The 25,980-nt window shown below is 36.5% G+C and overlaps 1 protein-coding gene across 1 annotated transcript in view; it reads right to left on the bottom strand.

The window, feature by feature from the left end:
• The window catches only part of Git (ARF GTPase-activating protein GIT1), a 707,749-nt gene that overhangs the window by 352,576 nt on the left and 329,193 nt on the right, over nucleotides 1–25,980 (bottom strand). The window contains exon 12 of the mRNA XM_090400625.1: nucleotides 6,778–6,875. Within this exon, the coding sequence (XP_090256751.1) occupies nucleotides 6,778–6,875 (98 nt within the window). The remainder of the gene's footprint in view (nucleotides 1–6,777; nucleotides 6,876–25,980) is intronic.

Below are 25,980 nucleotides of genomic sequence, written 5' to 3'. Positions count from 1 at the left end.
TCTGAAAGCTCCTCAATTTTTCACTGCTTTTAAAATTTTCTTACACACTGATATTCAATTTAACTTGATCAAACCAAATGATCACTTCCTATTTAAAATAGCCTAAATACTTTTGAATTCTGAACCTGCATGAAGATATCTTCAAAAATAGCAAATCAATGCGACTTTCTTTATTTCTTGCATCTTCTCTCCATATCAATTTGTGCAAATCTCTATGCTGGAACCTTGTAATAGTAATGACTTACCCATATCCTGAACAGAAATCTAGCAATAATAGGCATTATTATTAGCTTTACTCTTTTCTCCAAATTTTCCCCAAAACATTTCTACATGTCTGGTATTCATTTCCTACTTTACAGAGTGACAACAAGGACCAACTTTTCCTTTATGTTAGCTACCTCTCAAAAAACTCAGTCACTTCTTACTTAATAGAACCTTCTTTGAAATAACAGGCAAAAGTAAGTCTTATTGTCCAAATCTCATTTTAATGTTTGTCAACATCACTCTACTTGATATTGTCTGCCATCAAAGAGGATTATCATGTTTACTGTTGCGCACTTATCGAACTGAACCAGCCTTTTTCCTGTTCATTGAGCCTCCCTTCTGTTAAACAGTTGCCTGAACCTAGGCAAAAATCAAAAATCTCGAAAAACACCTTAATAAATATGATCGATACTTTCTCTTCCAAAACCCGAAAGTTGGAAACAAAGCTCGAGATACTCGACAACAAGCGGCTGATTGCAAGTGCTTCTGTACCCGCTAACAAACTCTGCGATTTAATTGGATCGACAGTACACACGTCGCTTGAGGCCGAAAACAAGAAATCAATGCCATTATTCTAAACTTTCCAGAGGAAAATAGTAAATCTTTAAAAGAAGATGTTAGCAAACTAGCAGGTGATGCAACTTCGATCGCAGGGATATCATCAAATGTCATCGTTTCGGACCCAAAAACAAAAGAAAGGACAGAACGAAATTTCCACATTTCGTGAAAGTGATCTGTGATACACCGACAAACACATCCTAATTAATAATGGTGATAAATAGCATGCTAAAGGAGAGTTGCCCCCAATCGCATGTATGTGTTCAACCTGACTTAACCGTTGCACAAAGGGAACAAAGGCGCCAAATCCGAAGACAGCTACAAGAAAAATGCAAAAATGGAGACAACAGCTGGACCATAGACTACAAACAAACCAAACTAGTGCAAAAACCAGGTGACGCCACTAGTAGTCACCAAGGAGACCATTATGCAGACACAGCAGAGTAAACATGCAAGACACTTGCGGTCAAAGCCATGCCCCTAGAGACCCTTGCATATCCACTACACCAACATCTGTGATCTCAACTCCAACCTTAATTGTGTTCACTACCATCTGCAGTCAACCAAACCACACCAACTCTTCTTAACAGAAACTCAAATTTCACCTTCCCCCAGAACTATCCATCTCAACCATCCAAACTATATACACTATTTAACTCCTTCCGACCCAAGGGTAGTGTATGCGCATATATCCGCTCTGAAATACCCTGCCAGAGAGCACCTAACCTAGAATCGCCCAACTTTGACCTTCTTTGGCTAAAAATATCCCTCCTCCACTCAGTCAAATTCATCTGTTGTCTCTATCGCTCTCCTAATACCACCAACCACTCCAAGCTCTTTAATTTCCTCTCTTCAAAACTTGATTTCCTCCAGGCCCACTCTCCTAATAATGAAATCATCCTCCTAGGTGATTTTAATCTCCATAACACCAACTGGCTTTACTCTTCCAGTTGTACAGATCCTGCAGGCAGAGATGCTGAAATATTTGCCATCACCAATGACCTTACACAAATTGTTCACAAGCCAACCAGAATATTAGATAATCCACACTCCCCAAATATCCTAGATCTCTTCCTTACCAATGACCCTTCCAAATATACAATGAATGTAGTGATCTCCCTGGGTAATTCTGACCACAACCTAGTGCTCATCTCTGCCCCATGCAACAAAGCTTACACAGTCACCCCTGCACAAGAGTAGCTTGGCATTATAACAGTGCCAAATGGGACAGCCTCTGAGACTATTATGCTTCATTCCTCATGGTTGGACTATTGTTTGCAGTCTTCCAATCCAAACATATGCACCAAACATATCACCAGAGTAATCCTCACTGGCATGATAACATACATTCCCCACACTTCTCTGAACTGCCGTCCCATATCCAAACCCTGGTTCTCCAAAAGATGTGCCAAGGCTGTACAAATGAAAAATCAGGCATACCACAACTGGCTCAAATTAAGAACTCCATTCTCCTTCAGTGCCTATACTGAAGCCTGAAACAGATGCAAAAAAATTATCAATGATTCCAAAACAGAATCTGAACAGGCAAAAAGCAGGAAACTTGCAGCCTGTTCTAGCGGAAGCCATGCCTTTTGGTCTCTTGCCAAAGCAATCGGTTGCAACTTTTGCCCTACACTACTCCACCCCTATCATACCCAGATGGCTCAATTGCAACATCACCCACAGAAAAAGCTAATCTCCTGGCTTCACACTTTACCTCCAATGCACACATAACTGACAATGGCAAATGTCCCCCCCCCCTCATTCCAACTGCCCAACATACAATGCCCCTGTATCCTTTTGCCAGAAAGAGATCATAAACCTGTTGTCAAAATTAGACACAAAAAAAACTCCCGGCCCTCATGGCATTCCTCCAATTGTCCTGAAGGTCTATGCAGCAGAACTGACTCCTATCCAATGCCATCTGTACACACACTCTTACTTCACTGGTGTATATATTTGTATATACTGGTAGATATACAAAGCCTGGAAATTGGCCTATATTCAACCCATTCCCAAACACGGTGACAAATTGTTGCCTTCTAACTACAGCCCTATCTCACTCACCTCAATCCTATTTAAAGTGATTGGAAAAAACCATCAGATCTCAACTCCTACTTTACTTTGAAGGTACCCAGCTATTAAGCAACCACCAGTGCAGATTCCGTCGATGCCGATCAACAGGTGACCCGCTCTCATATATCATCCATCTCTGGACATATGTCATAGAAAAATTTGGTGAATCCCAAGTAGTTGCACTTGATATCTATAAAGCCTTTGACCGGGTGTGGCACAAAGGCTTGCTAAGCAAACTTCCATCATTTGGACTGTCTCAGGACTTCTGCAGATGGATTGCCAGCTTCCTGTCTGGATGCACACTATCACAGGGTTCAGTTCTCTCACTGATCCTCTTCCTTCTGTACATCAATGACCTACTTCAGTTGCGCTCCAACCCAATACACAGTTTTGCAAATGACAGCACATGACACTCCTCCCTTTCATTTGAAAAACCTTACCCTACAGAACTCACTTCAACCTACAGAACATCAACCACAACTTCCCTTAATTCAGACCTCCAAGACATCCTCTGATGGGGGCTCAGATAACCTCGTCAACTTCAACGCTAGTTAAACCCAGGTCTGTCTTATTTCCCACAAAAAAGAACCATTTTCCCCCAGTATGATTTTTGGTAACACTCAAATTCCCAGACAAGATGAAATATCTCTTCTGGGAATTACCATGACATCAGGCCTCTCCTGGCATATACATATCACAACCATTGCGTCCTCAGCTTCCAAAACACTAAGCTTTCTCTTTTGCTCAAGACGTTACTTCACTTCAAAAAAAAAATTAACCTTATACAAATCTCAAATCTACCCAGCTATCAAATACTGTTCCCACATTTGGAGAGGGGCTCCTAAAAGCTCTCTCAAAATGCTTGACTCAATATAGAGGAGAACAATTAGAATGATAAATGATCCATCTCACTTCCCCTACTTTCACATAGACGTTTAGTCTGCAATTTGTATATTCTACAAAGATTTTCATGGAAAATGCTCATCTGAAACGGCATCAATAATTCCTCCACTCTGTACTAAACCCATTGGAACACATACAGCTACCTCCCAACATCCCTTCACAGTACACCTTGAAACCCACATAACAAGTTTCTTTTCCTCCTCTTTCATCCCTGCTACTGATGTACTGTGGAACAGTCTTCCCCCTGATGTATTTCTCAAGAAATACAATATACAGGCTTTTAATTGAATGTCATCAAGTTTCTCTTTTCCCATCCCTACCCATATACAACTGGCTGGTCAACTATAGGTTGACCAGCCAACCTCTCCTATATGGGCCCAACATTAAAAAATAAAAGTAAAAAAAAATAAAAAAATACTATAGCTACAGCTTATTTCTTTTCCCAAACTACTGACTGATTATAACATCTTCTATTTGTTATTTAGCAGAATCTTACTTATTGTCAATGTAGTTCTTCTCTAATTCTTTTCATAGTTCCATAATTTTCTGTTGATACTTCTTGTGATGGTATGCTTTCTTTGAATTATGCTGATGTTAAGTTTGCTCTAGTAGCTTACTTTTACACTGCTCATCCTTGTTCCATGATGAAAAATAGTGGGAGTCTTATTTTATTGAGTAATGCTCCAACTGGCATCACATTTTGTCTTGTTGTAGCATGAATCTTTTGGTTTAAGCCAATACAGAAAACAATTTGGTTAAGTAAATCCCAAACTATTAAATCCCAGAGAAAGTTGCATATAGCTTTTTTTATAGTGGAACATGTACATCTAAGCAAAAACAAAAACTATGAACTATTCTCTATACAGACAATGGCACCAGTGCAATGTCCCTTAACCTCAATTAATGACATAATTTACAAAAATGTCTTCACTTCTAAAACATCCTAAGATATAGCCATATAACATATACCACAGAAAAAGATAATACTATATCATTATTCTGATATTGAAAGTTTATTTTTCACTTGGTTAGAGTATAATAAATTTAGTTTAATCCTTTATCCGAGCGTGAGCAAACAAAGTTTGCACCTGAAAGTATCTTCAGGACTGGGGTAAGGTGGTACAACACCAGGGCACTCCTTGCAAAGGTGGAGCAAGCTACCAACAATCCTATCTCAGTATCTCCCATAATGCAAAACACATCTCCTTGCGGATATGTCTAATGTTATGCATTAAGGGAAGGGCCACAACCCAGACTAGTTTCGACCTTTATTGAGGTCTCTTCAGTGGGAGCCAGGCCCAAGTGGAGATACCAGGCAGAAGCATTAGCAGGTCATCTCTACCTATAGAAGTTGCCAAATGGTGTGCCACCCTTTTTTAATAAATTGCTCTGAATTTAGAGAAAGATGTTGAAAGTTTATTTTTCACTTGGTTAGAGTATAATAAATTTAGTTTAATCCTTTATCCAAGTGTGAGTAAACAAAGTTTGAGCCTGAAAGTATCTTCAGGATTGGGGTAAGGTGGTACAACACTAGGGCACTCCTTCCATTGAGATGGAAGGCTGATGGAGACCCTTGTTAACCCTTATTCACACAATACCTGTCTATCTCCTTAAAAACTCTTTGCTGTTAGATCACTTGCAGCTATTTCTGGAATTCCATTTCAGTCATTTACCATTCTCCAAGAAAAAAAAAATGTGTGTGTAGTACTCACACCTTTATTAACCACTTACACATTTACAACCCATACATCTTTACTTTCTCCTCATGAAGGGGAACATCTCACAAACTTTTTACCACATCATGGGTGCTAGTCAAAATGTACCTATATCATAGCCTTCTAAGAAGGGATAATGACCTGCTAATGCTTCTGCCTGGTATCTCCATTTGGGCCTGGCTCCCACTGAAGAGACCTCAATAAAGGTCGAAACTAGTCTGGGTTGTGGCCCTTCCCTTAATGCATAACATTAGACATATCCGCAAGGAGATGTGTTTTGCATTATGGGATATACTGAGATAGGAGTGTTGGTAGTTTGCTCCACCTTTGCAAGGAGTGTCCTAGTGTTGTACCACCTTACCCCAGTCCTGAAGATACTTTCAGGTGCAAACTTTGTTTGCTCACACTTGGATAAAGGATTAAACTAAATTTATTATACATTATTCTGATAGCAAGAAAAGCAAAATTCTGGAAGCTACATAAATCTGTATCCTGAGAAATGTTACAACATAAATCCCAGTTTAAATATATCCACCACATATGAAGGTATGGTGTAAGTTAAGGCAGAGTGGCAGAAGTATACACAACAATCAACATGTATCAGGAAGTATAAAGAAATATCCAACTATATCTCAGTAGTATTCTGTGAACAAAAGAGGTAACTGTATCAATAACTTTATGTATCTTTTAAGTGGTAGACATTTAATTTTCATTGCGCATTCATTTCATTCAGTGTAAGACTCCTACCCTGTTTATCAGAGGTAGGAGTTTCAGTCTTCAAGTAGCCTGAAAAAGTACCATGTATGGTCCCTAAAGAAGGATTTCCAGATTATCTAGCTTTCAGCCGAGTCGCAGTGCTAATGCAAGTTTATAATCTTTTATGGATAGCATTTATATAAAAGCAAAAATATATATAGATAAGTGCTTATTATTTGATCAAAATTTACAAAATTTGACGGAAATCTATTTATAATAAAATAAAAACATGCCTATATTCATGCTGCTTCCATGCCTACATTCTGAAAAAGACTTATCACACATATAAACTATATATACCATCTATAACACAACAAATTATCTGGAATTTTTTTTTTAATATAATCAGCTTTAAAACAATGATTTACCAGTTTCAGAAATCACTAGTTTGTGCTCTCTTCCCTCTCGGTCTCTTTTTCACATGCTATCTTAGAAGAAAGATTATCATTACACAGACACACACAATTTTATATACATAACACATTATCTGTAAAAGAAGCATTACCTGATTTCTAGTAGAAGAAAATTCAGGATTAACAGGAAGAAAGGGGACTGTCTGGCGATCTGTTACCAAAGCACTTTGATTCTGCATGGACAACCAGACTAAAGGGAGAAAAATGGCAAGTACACCTGAGATTTAAATGAAAGTAATAGATAGCAGAATGAAAACTTAATAATGTGCAAATGTTCAAAAAGAGGATAAGGAGATAATGCTTTATCTCCTTATCCTCTTTTGCAAGAATATGTATATTATGTTTAACAAGAAATTACACAAGGGGTGTTAAAAAAAAAAAGACCGAACTTTTTAAATTTATGTAGTGGATGAAAACAGATGCTATTATGATCAAATGAAGTGTATGTGATTAAAAAACTTATGCAAGATTACTTTGACAGATTGACTTACAAGTCTCTTTTCATCCACTACACAAACTTAATACATTCCTTATCTCTCTAAAAATAAATATTCTCCTCCTCTTTCTTCTCTTGGAGTTTAATAAGTTTAGTTTAATCCTTTATCCAAGTGTGAGCAAACAAAGTTTGCGCCTGAAAGTATCTTTAGGACTGGGGTTAGGTAGTGCAACACCAGGCAACTCGTTGCAAAGGTGGAGAAAGATCTCATCACTCCTATCTCAGTATCTCCCATAATGCAAAGCACATCTCCTTGCAGATATGTGCAATGCTATGCATTAAGGCAAGGGCCACACCCATACCGTTTTCGACCTTTATTGAGGTCTTGTCAGTGGGAGCCAGGCCCAGTAGTGGAGACAGTAGTGGAGATACAAAGGCAGAAGCAATGAGAGGTCATCCTAACCTATAGGAGTTGCCAAAGGGTGTGCAACCTTATTATTAAATTACTCCGGATTCAGAGAAAGATGTTGAGAGTTTATTTATCACTTGGTTAGACTATAATAAGTTTAGTTTAATCCTTTATCCAAGTGTGAGCAAACAAAGTTTGCGCCTCAAAGTATCTTCAGGATTCGTGTAAGGTAGTGCAACACCAGGCAACTTGTTGCAAAGGTGGAGAAAGCTCTCTCATCACTCCTATCTCAGTATCTCCCGTAATGCTATGCATTAAGGCAAGGGCCACTACCCATACCAGTTTTGACCTTTACTGAAGTCTCGTCAGTGGGAGCCAGGTATGGGTAGTGGCCCTTGCCTTAATGCATAGCATTACACATATCCGCAAGGAGATGTGCTTTGCATTATGGGAGATACTGAGATAGGAGTGATGAGAGCTTTCCCCACCTTTGCAACGAGTTGCCTGGTGTTGCACTACCTTACCCCAGTCCTGAAGATACTTTGTTTGCTCACACTTGGACAAAGGATTAAACTAAACTTATTATAGTCTAACCAAGTGAAAAATAAACCCCCTGGAGTTTAAAGAAAACCCTTGCTCTTGCAGCTTATGTTATAATGGATAGACTAGTCATTCTGTAAATGCTTCTCAATTTGTAATTAATTTATTGCTTATATTTAAAAATAATTTATCAACTAAATTATTTTATTGTAATTTATTTTGTATATCTATTAATGCAGATGGAACTATTCTCAGGTAGATGATAGTGTACATAATATAAGATGCTTTCAATTGAACTGTTGTTCTCTTTTTTGTTTTCCAATTATAGCTGTATTGATAATAGCTATGAAACTTAGCTAAAAATTTTACAAATCAAGAAATTTAAATTAACATAAGTGATTATGGTATTAATATTTTGTGATGAATACTTCCTCTTATGTCTAAATTTTTAGAACAAGCGTGTAAGAAAGTTTTAAAACAAATCAAAGTTGAACAGCTTTCAGAGGTGAATAAACTGTAAACTCAATACACAAATATTATTTTTTTTTAAATGTAAGAATTTTCAAAGAAGAACCAAGGGAAGACCCTGAAGAAAATATTGATCATCAGAGAGGCATTCATAGACGTCTGCAAATGATTGAAAAATCTGAATTCAGGAAGTTCCAATGATGGACAAAAATCCAAAGAAATCCAGAAAATGAAGAAAGCATATTGCAAGTTTCCAGCAAGTAAGTCAATTTTTTGCTTTAAGAGACTACAGAGAAAAATGTAAGAAAGTGAAGTACTGTGAAAAACTATCTAAACAAGCCATGGGAAGACTTTGGTAACAAGGTACAGAATAAATATCAAGGTGATGACAAAATATTCTGGAGGCTATCGAAAAAACTCAGAAATGGGGAAAGCAAGTACTGTAAAAGGAATCAACGATGATAAAGGTGACATGAAAACTGAAAGTAAAGGTATCAGTGAAATCAAATGGACTAATAGAAAAATAAACAGAAAGAGTCATCCAATTATATACTCATGTGGAGACAGTCATAGGAATGGAGTAGCATTTGTACTAAAAAATAAGATTGCCCAATCCTTACTTGGATTTTGGCCCATAAGTGATAAGGTAATTGCATTAAAAATTGCAGCTCAACCTTTAAATATTTTTATTGTCCAAATATATAGCCGGCCTGGTTGGCTGAGTGGTTAGCGTATCCGCTTTCCAGCCAAAAGGCTGAGGGCTCGAATCCTGGCATGGGCATGGATGCTTTGTGAAAATACTAGTGGTGGTGGTGGGCAGTATATAACGTTGGTGTAGATGATAAAATTAGAGAGTTCATTGTAGTTGGATTTAGTGGTGGAGACGGAGAGTTGTAGAGTAGGTGTCCTCCCCTCGATGAGTCTTTGGACTCCCCGGAGGTGTCATGTAATAATAATAATAACATGCACCTACTTCTGATTACCCAGATGAAGATGTAGAATATTTCTAAGAAGGCATTCAAAATGCACTTAACAATGTTAAATCAGATGACATAACAATCGCTATGGGAGATCTAAATGCTAAAGTAGGCTCAGAAAAGATCTCTTCCTGCATGGGAAACCTTGCAGGAAGAGATCTTTTCTGCAGGGTCTGGGACATAGAAATCCAAGAGAAGAAAGTTTAATACAGTTCTGTGAAGAAAACAATCTGGTAATAAATATTTTATTTATCCAGCCTCCTAGAAGACTTAACATGTGGAAAAGTCTCTGAGACAGCTGTAGGAACCAGATTGACTATATAATGATTAAAAAAAAAAAAAAGATTCCGGAATAACATCTTACAAGCCAAAACATACCCAGGGGCTGATACTGGATCAGACCACAACCCTGCGGTTATTAAAGCAGCAATAAAATTAAAGAAAACAATGAAACATATATGCATAGAAAAATATGCTCTTGGCTCCCTTAAAAATCAAGAAATACAAGATAAATTTTTAAGGGAACTGGCACAATCCACTGCTGTTAATGTTCCTAATTCCACCAAGTATCCTTACCCTAAAGATGAGATCGAGGATAGATGGCAGAAATTTAAAGAGGGCATAAAAAAGGCAGTAAAACAAACAATTCCCAAATTTGAGAAGAAGATGAGTAAACCCTGGATGAATGAATGACAAGATAATGAAAATGATGGAGGAAAGAAAGAAGCACAAAAATCATCCTGAATACAAGAACTTAAACAAGGAGATCAGGAAAGAATGTAGGATTACAAAAGAATTATGGCTCAAGAACAAATGCAAGGAAATTGAACTTTTGGACAAAAAGCAAAAAACCAGAGAACTTCATGAAAATGTTAGGGAGCTAACTAGCAAATCTTGCAAAAAGGGTAAGCTCTCACTGCATTGAAGATACCAATGGAAACATCCTAATGGAGAAAGACAAAATAAGGGACATATGGGTAGAGTATTCAAAGGAACTCTCATGATAGAATAGATAAGCCGTTACAAGATTTGGAGGGGCCTACTATTCTTACCTGGGAAGTAACAAATGCCATTAGGAAATTGAAACCAGGAAAAGCTCCAGGAATGGATGGAATTAGGCAGAATATCTAAAGGCTTTAAATGATGAGGCTATAAAATCACTGACTGACATATGTAACAAAATATATGAAACTGGACACCTGGCAAAAGATTTTAAGCACTCAACATTCCTACCAATACCTAAAAAATCGAAGACAATCAAATGTGAAAAGTACAGAACAATCAGGCTGATCAGACAGATAGCAAAAGTTATGTTATGTATCATTCTAGAAAGAAATAAACATAAAATCAGATTGGAAATTAATGAAACACAATCTGGTTTTCAGGAAAATAAAGGAACTAGAGAGGGACTCTTCAACATTAGAACTATTATAGAAAGAAGTCTACTTATGTTTTATTGATTACACAAAGGCCTTTGACCACATACAACATGAACAACTAATCAAATACATCAGAAAATTAGGAGTAGATGGTAAAGATATCACATTACTGATAAATCTATATTGGGAGCAAACTGCCTCAATAAAAATATCAGGAGAAACCTCGGAGAAATTTCCAGTAAAGAAGGGTGTCAGACAATGCTGTGCTCTTTCTCCTATATTGTTTAACCTCAATACTGAAAATATCTTGTAGCAATTAAAAGAATTTAAAGGAGTCAGCATAGGAGGCTAAAATATAAACAACTTAAGATATGCAGACGATACAGTACTGCTAGCTGAAAATAAAAGAGATCTCAGAACTTACTAGAAGAGAGACGCTGAAACTAAGTGAAAAATATGGACTTAATTTCAACTTCAAAAAAAACAAAAATCATGCTGGCAAAGAGAAAATCCCAATATAAATATTAAGATCAGAGGAAATACCTTACATCAAGTAGAGAGTTATATATATTTGGGTTAACTAATTACAGAAAATGGAAAGTGTGATAAGGAAATATTAAGAAGAATAGAAATTGCTAGATCAACCTTCATAAGAATGAAAAACATTCTGACCTAAAGGGAAATTTACACAAAAACAAGAATTAGGCTGTCCAAATGCTGTGTATGGTCAACAATGCTATATAGAGCAGAAACCTGGAAAATATCAAAATATAGTGAAAATAAACTAAAAACTTTTGAGATGTGGATCCTCAGAAGAATTCTTAGAGTCCCATGGACTGCCAAAAAAAAACTAATTTAGAAATATTAGAGATGACTGAAGAAGATAGGACTCTGTTGAAACCATTAAGAAATGGAAAACAAAGGAATGATACAAGGAAAAAGAAGAAGAGGAAGACAAAGAACAAATTGGATGGGAAATATTAAGGACTGGACCTTTTTGTCCTATGAAGAATGTAAAAGAGAAGCACAAAACTGTACATGGTGGAAGCTCATGGTAGTCAACTTCTGGAAGGAGATGACATCTGCTGACAATGTATATATATATATTGGGTTGTTGAAAATGAAATGGCAGATTTTAAGGATGATCGAAAAAGAAGAGAATAAAAAGAAGAAGAATACCTGTTTAATCAAAGTAATCTCCAGCAGCATCAATGCATTGTTGCCAACGTGTGGCAAGGTCATTTATACCACATTTGCAAAAATCAGTGTCTCTGGAAGTGATGAAGTCCTCCACTACCCGATTAATTGGTGAGTCAAAATTAAGGGGATAAAAATTCCCTTGTTGTTTTACAGCCAGTAAGCGAAACTCTAAGATCGAGAATAATAGCCGTTTGGCTTTTCATCTTAGTTATAAATCGACGAGTCGTTGGCAAAGCATTTCTTGGACAAAAAATGGCTCAAGTGCAGGAAAAAATGGTAATCTGTTGGGGAAATGTCAGGAGAGTATGGAGGATGAGGCACAATTTTGTATCCCAAATTGTTGATTTGTTGTATGGTTGATACTGTCGTATGTGGTCAGGCGTTATCCTGAAGCAATAGGACTCCATGTCTATTCACAAGTGCTGGTTGCTTAAGGCACAATTTGTCATGCATTTGCTGCATATCTGTACAATATCGAGCTGCATTTATCGTTTCACCTCGTGGAAGGAACAAGTAATGAATAACACCAGCAAAAGACCACCATACAGTAAACAACTTCATTGGATGCAGAGGTGCCTTTGGAGTCCTTCCTGGAGCGTCTTTCACTCCCCACCACTGCGACAAACGCAAACGTGTCAGATTGTTGTAGAATATCCACTTCTCATCCACAGTCACAATTCGTTGTAGGAACCTTTCTTCTTTACTTCTTAAGAGAGAGAGAAGAGCACACTTCCAAACGTCGTGCTTTGTTTTCATCAGTGAGTTCGTGAGGCACCCACTTGTCAAGCTTCCTTACTTTTCCTATTATTGCCAAGTGCTGTGAAACAGTTGAGAAGTGTATTATTTAGTGTCTGGGCGATCTCTCGTACAGTTTGTCATGGATCTGATTCAATTAAATCCTTTAATTCATTCGAATCAATGGAGGAAGGACAATGACCACGGGTTCATTTTGTAGCCTCAAATCTCCTGAGTGAAATTTTGCAAACCAACGGTGAGTGGATCTCTCATTAGTTGTTCCTCCACCGAATGCTTTATTGATGTTTTTTACTGCAGCCACTGCAGAATTTCCCAATTTGAACTCGTAAAGGTATAGCAACCTTAAATGACTGGGTTCCATGATTGACTTGATGTCGGTAGTACTCAATGTTTAATCCTTGTTGAACGAAACAAATACTACAATTGCATCACCCACATGTGACGCCGTCACATGACAAAAAAATTTGCATATACCTCAGTGCTTGCTTTCTTCAGCAACAGTAGAAACCTGACAGTCATTCAGCAGCCATTTCATTTGCAACAACCCAATATATATATATATATTTTTTTTTTTTTACTTTATTTAATATAATGCTGTGTCATTTCATTATCTAATTAAATTAAATTTCATTTCTTCTTCTCTTCAAGGATTACGCATTTGCCTGTCCCATCTTCACTGCTCTTTCCATCATGCTGACAGTTTTCCCTCCCTCCCTTCTCTTAGTCTATATCTATCCACCTCTTTTGGTAGCCAATATCTTTCCATCCTAAGTACACGTTCTTTTCATTTCTCTCTCTATATTCCTTGATCATTTCATTTAGATTGCAAATATTTAGTTTTATTTCTATTTATCTTTATTTTATTTTATATCTTTATTTTAGAAAATACTTTACACACTAACCGAGAGTTCGCTTACGAAAAATACACCTCTCCGAAACTTTGAGTTCCTTAGCAGTGAATGACAGTTTTCTAAAATTTCTTTATTTTTCATCTATATCTTTAAGATATGTTATCATGCAGCCTAAATAATTAAACTGTGCTGTTCTATTTTATTTTCTATAACTATTTTTGATCTAATACGATATCAACCTTAAAATGCCATGACTTTTGTGAAATTTTTAAATTGTATTGTGGGCTTATTTTGATTATTTAATAAACTCATTTTTGAAGGTCATCTTCCTTGTCTTCTAATATAATCTGATCATCTGCATAGAGCATTGTATTGATAACAGTTCTTCTGATTAAGTGGATACCTTGTTTTATTGTTGTGTTCCATATAATCTGATCAATATATATCTTCTGTTATTTATTATCTTCCTTCATATTGGATACCTTGTTTTATTGTTGTTTTCCATATTTTAATAATCTGATCAATATATATCTTCTGTTATTTATTATCTTCCTTCATATCTTGTTAATATATTATCAATGTCTTCTGTTAATTTATTACCTAACTGTAAATGCATTTTTGTATCTTTATATAAACTTTGCATAGCTTGTACCAAATGTAATGGATATCCTTGTTTTTTCATTATAGTTTTTCTAGTTTCTTTCTAGTTTTTCCCTGTGTATGTTATCAAAGCTTTCTCGTAATCTATAAAAGCCATATGAGTCTAAATTAAATTATCATCTTTTTTCAATAATTTGTTGTAGCACATAAATATTGTCTATACATGATCTTCCATCTCGAAAACAATTTTGTTCCTCTAAGAGTAGATTGTTTGCAATATTTCCAAGTCTTTAATTCAGAATTTTACTGTAAATTTTGTAACTTGTATTTAATAAGCTTATTCCTCTGTAATTTTCACAATCATCTCTATCTCCTTTCTTAAATATAGATATAACCTTAGTTTTTAACCAATCTGATGGAACCTCATATTTCCTACAACAGTTATTTATTAATTTTAAGAATCTTTTCTGTTCTCAGTTAAGAAGGCCTGGACGGAAGGACGAATTCCAGATGACTGGAGCAGAGCTATCATAGTACCCATATATAAAAAGGGGACATAAAACTGAATGTGAGAATTAAGAGGTATTTCTCTACTGAGTGTTCCTGATAAGATTTATGCAAGTATAAATTCTTGAGAAATGGTTGAGAAGGATTGTGGAAGGGAAGCTTCATGAAGAATAAGCTGGATTCAGGCCAAACAGAGGCTGTCAGGATCAGATTTTCACTTTATGACAAATAGTTGAGAAATCATGGGAATATAATAAAGATCTCTATTTAGGTTTTGTAGATCTGGAAAAGGCATATGACAAGATACCATAGAGAAAATAGAGAAAAGCTATTCAAAACACTACAGTTGTATGGTGTCAGTGGGGCATTATATCAAGCAATAATACTTAGTCTTTATTTGAGTTGTAAGTCAGCAGTTAGAATTGAAGGAAATATAGGAAGATGGTTTAATGTTAAATCTGGTGTCAGACAAGGATGCATATTATCCTCTCTGTTTTTCCTTATCTATATGGATCACATTACGAAGGAAAGTGGTATTAAACCTGATATCAAAATTGGAGATGTTTAATCTCAACGGTACAAAGTGCCTTAGACGACAGAAACATAAGAGCTGATAATGTTGGAGGCTTGTCAGGTAACAGTTTGATTTGGAGGAAAATTGTAGATAGGAAGTTAGTAATGATGCAAGTTTTTCATGTAGTACTATCATATCCTGTACACCCCTTGAGGGTACAAGTCAGTTATTTGATGATGATGATTCTTTTGTTTTTGTATTTCTTCTGTTTTCTTTGTATGTTTTTGAAGGAGTGATTTGCATGCCATTTGTTTTTCTTTTATTGCATTTTCTACATCTGTGTTCCAGATTTTTAATGTTTTTCTTTTTGATATTTTATTTTTCTTTCCAAGTACTTCAGAGACTGCTTTATAGATTTTCTTTATTAAAGTTTTCCATTCTTCTTCTATATCTTCATTGATTTGGGCTTCTTTTAAGTAATCTGTTAATTGTGATTGATACAGCATTCTAATAATAAAAAGTAAATCTTGTAATAGATGTACTTTGTTTACTTGTTTTTTCTTATTTACTTCCTTTCTCCATTTTGCTAGTATTTCTATTTTAGAGACTGCTAAATAATGATCTGAAAAAATATCACTTCCTCTGTAAACATGTACAGCTCTCTCTCTCTCTCTCTCTCACACACACACACACACACACACACACACACACACACACACACACACACACACACACACACACACACGGAGGTAGTTTTCGATTAGTAATGATAGATATAATCAATCATAGATCTTATTCTTCTGCCATTCTAAGTATATTTATTTATATTCTTTTTTTTTTTTTAAAAAGTATTGGTTAGTTTAACATTATTGAATGTACAGTCCGAATAGTTGTTGACCATTGTTATTCATGCAAATTGCTCCATGTTTTCCTAAGGCATTTGGGATTGGATTATTTCCAATGCTAGCATTAAGATCTCCTGCTATTAATACACAGTCATTTTTATTACATTTATTTAACTGTTTTTGTAGTTCTGCATAAAATTATTTGGAATCCTCTTTCTTACCTTCTTCAGAGGCATAATACCCTCCTTAATGTTATCTCCACCTTGACACAGTAAGCACACACCAACGACCTGAAGAGCTATACTAGCAGTTAATAAGCTACTAGGGCCTCCCTAATTAGACAGGTCAAGAGGTAGGGGCCAGACTAAGAGAGATAACCTGGTTCTCCATCAAGTAAAAAATTTTACAACTCAGATGATTAAACTGGAAAAGTCACTGGACTGAAATTTTATTTCATATTACTTAATTTTACATTTCAGCCTTCATTGTGATCTTATTTTGTTTGGAATTGCCTACTAGGTGGCATCTGGCTCAGCTCTATAAATAGGATTAACATTCTTTATTGTAGCTTCATCTTGTGATTACACAATACACTAATGATGATCAGTTAGTTTCTGGTTGAAATATGTGCAGTAATAAAGCTACTATATTCTTTCAAATACATGTCGAATAAATGTTATAATGGCACAAGTTCTGTTAAAAATTCAAGATATGATATACATCTTATGATAAACATGACTGATTGAATGCATTTGAAATATGGTGCTTGAGAAAAATGGATCGTATCAGCTGGACTGAAAGAATGAGCAATGAAGAGGTTCTTAAAAGATTCAAAATGAAAAGAGACTATATGGCTAGTATCCAAAGAAGAAAAATAGCATTTGCAGGACATTTAACGAGGGGGTTCTTCTGGAGAGCTTCCCAGAATAGTATTGCAGGGGATGGCGGAGGGAAAGAAAGGAAGAGGAAAACTCCGACTGCAATGGACAGACAACATCAAAGATTGGACGGGCAAGAATCTTACAGAAGAAAGAGGACTGTTCATCAGCTGCAACCCTCTTAAAGAGGAGCTCACAGGATTAGATTAGATATACATCTGGTTTGTCTACAGTTTCATGTTTAAGTGAGCATGAAGACTTAAGTGTGATCAGTCTCACACGAAGTAGAACTTTTTTTATACAACCATACCCATATGTTATTAACAGAAGCATGTGGAGTAATTTGTGCTGTGCAGGTTATCCTGGGACAAAGGAACTTCATTTTTATTGACTGGAATATATTTTATACTTTTGAAATTCTGACCAATTTGTATAGTTTATTTAGGAGTATTCCAAAATGGTCTGATGTCTTTTATGGAATAGAAAATATGGGAAAGTATTAAGAATGATGAGTGAGAATGATAGATTATTTAGTAATGGATTAAGTGAATGTGTATGTGGAATGAAAAAGCAGAAACACATATAACAGAAATTACTAAACAATGTACAAAAAAACAGCAGTGAGTGAAAAGGGTGTGAAGATCAAAAGGAGGAAAAAAGATACAGTGCTGTATGGGGATTCTATAATTAGGGGTGTGAAAGGTAGAAGAGTCATTAAAGCATATCATTCAGGATGAAAGATTAGGGAAAGATAATATAACTGTGAAGTTGCAGAGTGACAGAGTATTCATTTATGAATACTCTGTCACTGAATACTGAATATTCATTTTATGAATCTCTAGAATGAGTTTCAAAAAAGGACGAAATTTTTTTTTAAAGTAATGGTTTGCACAACTGATTGCATGCATGTATTTAGAACATTTATTGATAATGGATAGAGTTAATGGTCAAAAACAAATGGCATGATGTTGAGATGGTAAGAATTTTTATAAAGAAAAGAAACTGAATATCCATTTTATGAATATCTGGAACAGATTGCATGCATGTATTTAGAACATATATTGATAATGGATAGAGTAAATGGTCAAAAACAGGGAAACAGGATTTGCTAGAGAGGCAGGTAATAGTTAACTGTTAATAGTATTAAGATCAATAATCTCTGTACATGTGGGATTAAATGATGTCAGAAAGTAAGCTGTGCACAGAGGGTGCTAAAGAAGTATTACAGTTTATGTACACTAATGCCAGAAGTATTCAAAATAAGAGCAAAGAATTTTTGGCATTAGGTAGTACAATCTTGGCCAAAAATTATAGGAAGTACTGACACCTGGTTGACTAAGTCATAGGGATAGAATATAAGGAATACAGTATTTTTAGGGAGGACAGAATGGGGGAGAGGTTTTGATAATGATAGCAGATGTATTAAAACCAAAAATATTTCGTTCTTTTACAGAAACGTGTGCTCTAGTTATATTACTTATTTACATGAAAACATATAAGTTGCAGATAATGCTATTTATTTGTTTAAAAGGCCAGATATTTCAGGCTAAAACTTACAGACCATCTTTGGTGGTAGTGACAGTAGGGTTTTTTTGTTTTTTTTTTATAGTTATGATTAACCTATGTTTCCTCAGTTATAATATTATGCTATTGTAAGTATAACATTATGTGGCTCTTTCTGTTTCAAATCAATCAATCCATTGTTTGCATTCTACCTTGTAATCAACCATTACTGCTACAAAAGATGGTCTGTAAGTTTCAGACCAAAATATCTGGCCTTTTAAACAAATAAATAGTGTTACCAATGCCTTGTATTTTCATGTAAATAAACAAAAAAGAGTATAAGTGCATCAATAACACTGGCATGTAGAGAATGGTTCATTTGAGGTTATCTGGTGTGAAACAGATATCAACAGTATAAAATACATAATTGGATGCTGATATAATCCAGCGTGGGGGAAGAGATATAAGGGAGAATGTACATGGTATGCATCGACAAATTTGCATGATGAGTAATTATTATGGGGGGGGGGGGGATTTTAACTGTGGAGACATAGAATGGAAGAAGGAATGGTCACAAGGAAGAAAGAAAATTGAGTTTATACAGTTATTTACAGATAATTATCTGAGACAGCATGTAATGGATTGGACAAGAGGTTTTAAGAGTGCTGGATCAGGACAAGACACCAATGGGCTAATATATTCTTTTTACAGATGAGAGTCATTTTAGTCTTTCCTCCGATTCCCTACAACACTTGATCTGCCGTGGAAGTGGTACTACTTATCATTGCAAGAATGTTCTTGAAAGGGATAGATATGGCAATGCTGAGGTCATGGTGTGGTGAGCCATTATGCTTAAATGGAAGCACCGAGCTATAAGTGCTAGAAAAGAGACTATGACCAGTGAATGATATTGTAATGAAGGTCTTCAAAATATTAAGTGGAGATACTTCTGGAGACTGAGAATATCAATCAAATTGAGTGGCTAGCACGCTCCCCAGATCTCAACCCACAGAACACGTTTGGGATGCAATAGGGAGAGGCATTGCTGCTCATAATTTCCCCTCCAGTAAACAAACAATGCCTTAATCCTTGCACTATAGAAGGAGTGGGCCAGTTTGCCTCAAGAACTTCTGAATCACATGGTGCTAAGCATGGTACTACATTGTGAGAGCTGCATCACAGTTTTGGGGAGGGGGGGGGGGCCTATTCCATATTGAAATAGCTCTCTGCATAGTTTTCTGTAAGCACAGTACCCTTAATTACTTAACTACGTCCTTGAGAAATTTGTAACTTTTACCAAAAACTGATGAGACTTCAATAAAGGTTGAAACCAGTCTGGGTAGTGACCCTTCCCATAATTCATAGCATTATACATGCCCATAAGGATATGTGCTTTGCATTATGGGATACTAAGGCAAGTGATGTGAAATCATTAGCCTCTATATACAAGTTGCTCAGTCCTGAAGTTACTTCAGGTGCAAACTTTGTTTGCTTACACTTGGATAAAGGATTAAACCAAGAATATAATTTCTTGGCATCTTTAATTTATAGTATAACCAAGTCGAAAAACTTCTAACATGTATCACTATGTATTTAAAACTTTAGTGCTTTTATTATTATTCCATCCCATCTTCCCTTCTAATGTTAGGCTCAATGGCTTGTCAAAACTAAGTACCTTGGCTTCTTAGAAACCTGATACTGTTTATGACAGGGTAGTTAATCATATCTGCATTGCTTTTTATGGCTGTAAATTGTATTTTCTTCCAGTTTGTTTTCATCTGTCTATCTGTTTTTGCAAGATAAAAAATTCTCTGTATGACATGGGTTAACTCATCATCAACTGAAAAGTCCTAATATAAGTTATTCACATCCTAGATGAGATGTAAACCCAGGTATTTTAAAGCTTCACTTTACCAACTTTTATTTTCTTTTATTTACTTTCTTTTTCTTTACTTACTTTATTTATTTTACTTACTTATTTTCCTTACTTTATTTTCTTTACTTAACTTTCTTTTTTTGCTTTTTATTTACTTTCTTTTATTTATATTTGCAAAGTGCTTCACTATACCAACTGAGCTATGAAGACTCTTCTATTATAATTATTACTATTTTTGTTTGCAAGATCCAACCAAAATAAATCATAAAAGGCAACAGAAATCCAACCAAACAACCAACCAACACTAATTCTTACCAAAAAAAAAAAAAGTTTCCACATCCACTTCATCAACATTCGTGGCCTAAATAGCAATACAAATGATGTGCACCACCACCTATAGTCATCTAAACCAGAACTACTATTCCTTTCACAACCCCAACTGGCAACCTCGACAACCACTGTACATCTCAACTATACAAACTACGCATTACACAGCTCTTTCCACCACAAGGATTGGTATGTGCATTCTCTACCAAATCAGCCTGCCCTATTTCAGATGCAATCTCTATCACTCTCCAAACTCTGTCAACCACTCAGACCTCTTCAATTTTCTCTCTCTAAGGCTCAACTTTCTGCAGTCTAAGTGCCTCAATAGTGAGGTCATCCTTCTCAGGGACTTCAGTGTCCACAACTCATATTGGATCTCTTTCTCCAGTTTCATTGGTTAAGCAGGCAGGAATGCTGAGACATTTGCCATCAAGCAATGACATATCTCAGATCATCAATCTTCCCACCAGAATACCAGAAAACCCCCCACCAATTTGCCATACTCGACCTCTGCCTAACCAGCTCCCCTTCCAGGTATACTGTGGTTGTCAGTTCTACTCTTGGAAATCTGGATCACAACCTCAAAAAAAAATCATTTTCTGCAGAACAACCTACACCCACCAGTTCGCAGTCTCGTGTCTTTTGGCACTACAAGGGTGCCAACTGGGAGGACCTCTGTGACTTCAATTCCTCCTTCCTATGGTCCGACTACTGTTTCAGTACTTATCCAAACACCTGCTCAGACTGAATAACAGAAATCATCCTCACAGGAATGAAGGCTTTCCTCCCCTATTCCAGTCCAAACTCTCAAGTTACCATCCAAGCCTTGGTATATCAAAAAGAATGTGCCAAGGCTGTAAAAGAAAAAATCCTCTGCTTATCACAATTGGCTCAAGACTCAGCTGCCCTCTTCAATTATACTGCAGCCCACAACAGTTGTAAAAGAATCATCACCAAAAGACACCTCACCAAAAGACAAGGCCAACATCACTGTTCTCTTCCAATTCCTGCATTCATGACCTGGGCAAAATTCCCTCCACTCCACAAAGAATGGCTCCCTTTATGTCTCCCACAGTTTTCCAACAAAAAAAGAAATTCAAAAAATCCTTAAAACCTGAACGCGAACAAGGTATCTGGTCCTGATGGTATCCCACCTATGGTGTTAAAAATCGTGCCCCAGAACTAACACCTATCCTGCATTGCCTCTTCAATCTATCCAATTTAACTGGTATCTACCCGACAACATGGAAACAAGTCCAAATCCAGCCCATCCCAAAGAAAGGTGATAAAAGTCAACCAATGAACTACCATCCAATTATGCTCATTTCTGTTCTCTCAAAAACTATGAAGAAAGTCATCATCAACAAACTCTTGGAATGTCTAGAGACATACCAACTAATCAGTGATCAGCAGTATGGATTCCATCATTCACGATCTACAGCTGATCTTGCTTTCACCACCCACCCATCTATGGACTCAAGTCATGGAGAAATTTGGAGAAACTCATGTGGTTCCCTCTCGACATTTCAAAGGCATTTGATTGGGTTTAACACAGGGGCTATTCACCAAACTGCCATCCTATGGTCTGCCTTCCCCATTCTGCAACTGGATCACCAACTTTCTCAGTCGCTCACTATGTGTCACGGTGAGCTGCTTACTCTCCTCAGATTTCCCCGCCGAAGGAGTACCCCAGGGCTCTGTTCTTTCACCCACTCTCTCTTCCTCTTGTAAATAAACTACCTGCTCTCACAGACTTCCAATCCTATCTGCAGCTTTGCTGATGACAGTACACTCTATTCCTCCTTTTCATTTGACAAACCTGTTCATGTTCAAGTATTAGAATCTAAGATCTACCACGACCAGGGACCTGAAATGAGATCTCATAGATATAATCCAGTGGGGAAACGACAATCTTGTAAGCTTCAAAGCTACCAAAACTCAGTTCTGTCTGATCTCTCGTAAGAAAGAGCTCACATCTCTCCCACTAACTTTCAGTAATACTGAGATATCCAAACATGATCATATTTCTCTTCTTGGACTGTCTTGCACCTCCGATCTTTCCTAGCACAACCATATTTCAACTACAGCTTCTGCAGTTGCCAAAAGAACTTGGTATACTTTTTTGCACAAGACACTACTTCACGCCTGCTAACTCTATACAAAGCCCAAATCCACCCAACCATGGAATATTGCTCCCATATTTGGTGTGGTGAACCAAATTCCTCTCTAAAATTGCTCGGTTCTATCCAGAAAAGGGCAATCTGGTTAATTAATGATCCCCCCTCCTCTCTCTCTCTCACACACACAGTCCCACTTCAATCCCTTAGATGTTCAGTTTCTTGTGCCTCTTCTACAGTGGCCACAGTAGAAGAGGCCAGTGGCCTCTTCTGAAGTTGTACAGCGTACTGGCTATTATTATTCCTCCACTCGCTTTCAAAATCATTAAAACAAGAGCCACTGCTAACCAACAGCCTTTTGCAGTCCTTCTTAAAACTCACCAAACCAACTTCACTGCCTACTCTTTTATTTCATCTACTTCTGTCCTTTGGAATGATCTTCTCCACTCTACCTTCCCCAAAGATTACAACCCTCAGCTGTACAAGCCAAATGTGAACGGACTCCTCTTTCTTCTATTCCTCTTGCACATACACTGCACTAGTGTGCTATAGGTATTGTGGCCTTTCGTATACGTACCAGATTATATACATTATTAAGAGACCCCCTACAGGGGATTCAGGGACCAACTGAGGGAAGCCACATATTACACACATACACCAGCTATTATAATTCTTGAATGCACTCAGACTGCTTGGATACACAATATCCAATGGCATTCCAATCACACACCACTCAGAGAGAAATGTAGCACTCAATCTCTTCGTGACAGCATTCATTCTCAATTTCCAAGGATTTTATTTATATATTTTTTTTGTTGTTATGTTCCATTGAGTCGTTTTCGACTCTTGGTGATTCTATGAACATATGTTCTCCATTCAGCTATGTCCCTGGCCATATCTTTCAGAATTTCCAGTCGCTTCTTTAACTCCATCCATCCATTATCTAATTCTTGGTCTTCCTCTTCTCCTGCTTCCGTCAACTTTAGCAAGCATCATCCTCTTCTCCAGAATATCATTTGCTCGCATAATATGTCCAAAGTATGATAATTTTTGCTTGATTATCATAGCTTCGAGGGAGCAATCTGGCTTCATTCTGTCTATCACTGATTTATTGGTTTGGTTTGTAGTCCATGGTATTCTTAGTAAGCGTCTCCAAACCCATAATTCAAATGCATCTATCTTCCTTCTTTCACTCTTTCTCAGGGTCCAACTTTCACATCCATATAGTATCACAGGGAATACCATTACTTTCATAATTCTGATTTTTGTTGCAAGGCTGATATCGTTATCTTTAAAGATCTTGCTTAAATTTGTCATTGCTTTCCTTCCGAGTAATAATCTTCTAAGTTCTTCAGTACAATACCCATCTTTATCAATTTGGGATCCTAGGAGCACAAAATTGTTAACTACTTCCATTTTCTCCCCATGTACTTCAAAATCATTAAGTTCACATGTTGCCATAACTTTTGTCTTTTTGAAGTTAAGTTTAGGCCTTATTTAGAACTTTCTTCTTTAACTTGCATAATAAGTTCCTACAAATCTTCTTTGCAAATCTGCTAGCAAGGTGATATCATCTGCATACCTCAAATTATTAATATTTCTTCCACCAATTTTAATTCCAACTGAAGACTCTTCAAGCCCTGCTATTCTTAAAATGTATTCGCTGTACAAGTTAAACAGGTATGGAGATAAGATGCATATTTGTCACACTTTACCTATTGTGAAATACTCAGTTTCTCCAAGATCTGTTCAGACAGAGGCTTCTTGTTCAAAATAAAGATTCCTCAGAAGAATAATGAAATGCTCTGGTACTCCCATTGTTCTTAATACATTCCAAAGTTTCATATGATCTATAGAGTCAAAAGCCTTACTATAGTCAAGGAAACAAAGGTAGACATTCTTTGGTCTTATATATATATATATCTAATCTTCTCATCTTCTTTATACCCTCTTTTACCTTGCAATGTCAAGGGTTTATTAATCATCAGACCTCAAGCTGTTCACAGGATAAGGTGGTCAGCCCTATGTTCCGGTGTATCCTATGTACCTAGTAGTGTTGAGTTCTCAAGGCTGGTTTGCCTGTTTTGCAGGATGAAAAAAATCCCGGGATAAACTGGGGAAAAAACCGTACTGTCCACCCGGCTAACTTGGCTATGGCTGGGGAAGATCATTCAGCTCCTCACGTCACCAACGGGAATTGAACCGAGGATACTCCTTCCCCAGGCATATGGTTGCGAAGCGCACAGCCACCTAGGCTAACCGAGTAGACTTTGTCTTTTATATATATATATATTGTGTGTGTGTGTGCAATTATGGACTTCTACTCGGTTGTTGTGAAACATTTTTAAAAAATATAGATTTAATGACTTAAAAACCAAGGTAACTTATAAAGTTTTTTATGAGAATAATATTACTAGTTTCGGCTTATAACAGCCTTCATCAGGTATTCATTAAAGGAAGAGAATAGTAATAAACATTGAAGCATCTAAAAAACTGAAAACTACAGGTAAAAATTGCAACACATAATTGAAACAAAAAACATTGTATTTTTTAAGTTGTTCTAATTGGTGCACTATTGTTTATTGCGTGTGTGTGTGTGCAGGCTCTCGTGAACGCCAATACTGAATAACTGCAGTACGGCTATCTGGGATGTTATAACTCAAATTGCTGTTTAAGTGTTCAGGATTCAGGATGATTTCCCTGGATTCCACGATTTTTCTTTCGAACTCATTACACAGTGATGAGTTTGAAAGGGATATTGCAATATCCCTTATTTTGGACAAACCAACAAATCTATTGAACAATGTATTGAGGAGCATAAGAGAGAGACATCTCCTATAAAGATCACGTGCAACTGCGTTGTCAAGTCATGTTCTTTTCTCAAACAATCCTAATGATAATCTCTAAAGTCACTCCATTTGCAGCAAAAAATCAGAAAATATTTTTTGCTGTGGTGACGAGTTCGAAAGAAAAATCGTGGAATCCAGGGAAATCATCCTGAATCCTGAACACTTAAACAGCAATTTGAGTTATAACATCCCAGATAGCCTAATAAATTTAGTTTAATCCTTTATCCAAGTGTGAGCAAACAAAGTTTGCACCTGAAATGTAT

Source organism: Typopeltis vanoorti, chromosome 1 (assembly GCF_054136105.1).
Source record: "Typopeltis vanoorti isolate ZY-2024b chromosome 1, IOZ_Tvanoo_1.0, whole genome shotgun sequence".
NCBI classification, from domain to species: domain Eukaryota; kingdom Metazoa; phylum Arthropoda; class Arachnida; order Uropygi; family Thelyphonidae; genus Typopeltis; species Typopeltis vanoorti.
This window is presented reverse-complemented; position numbering and strand designations above follow the sequence as displayed.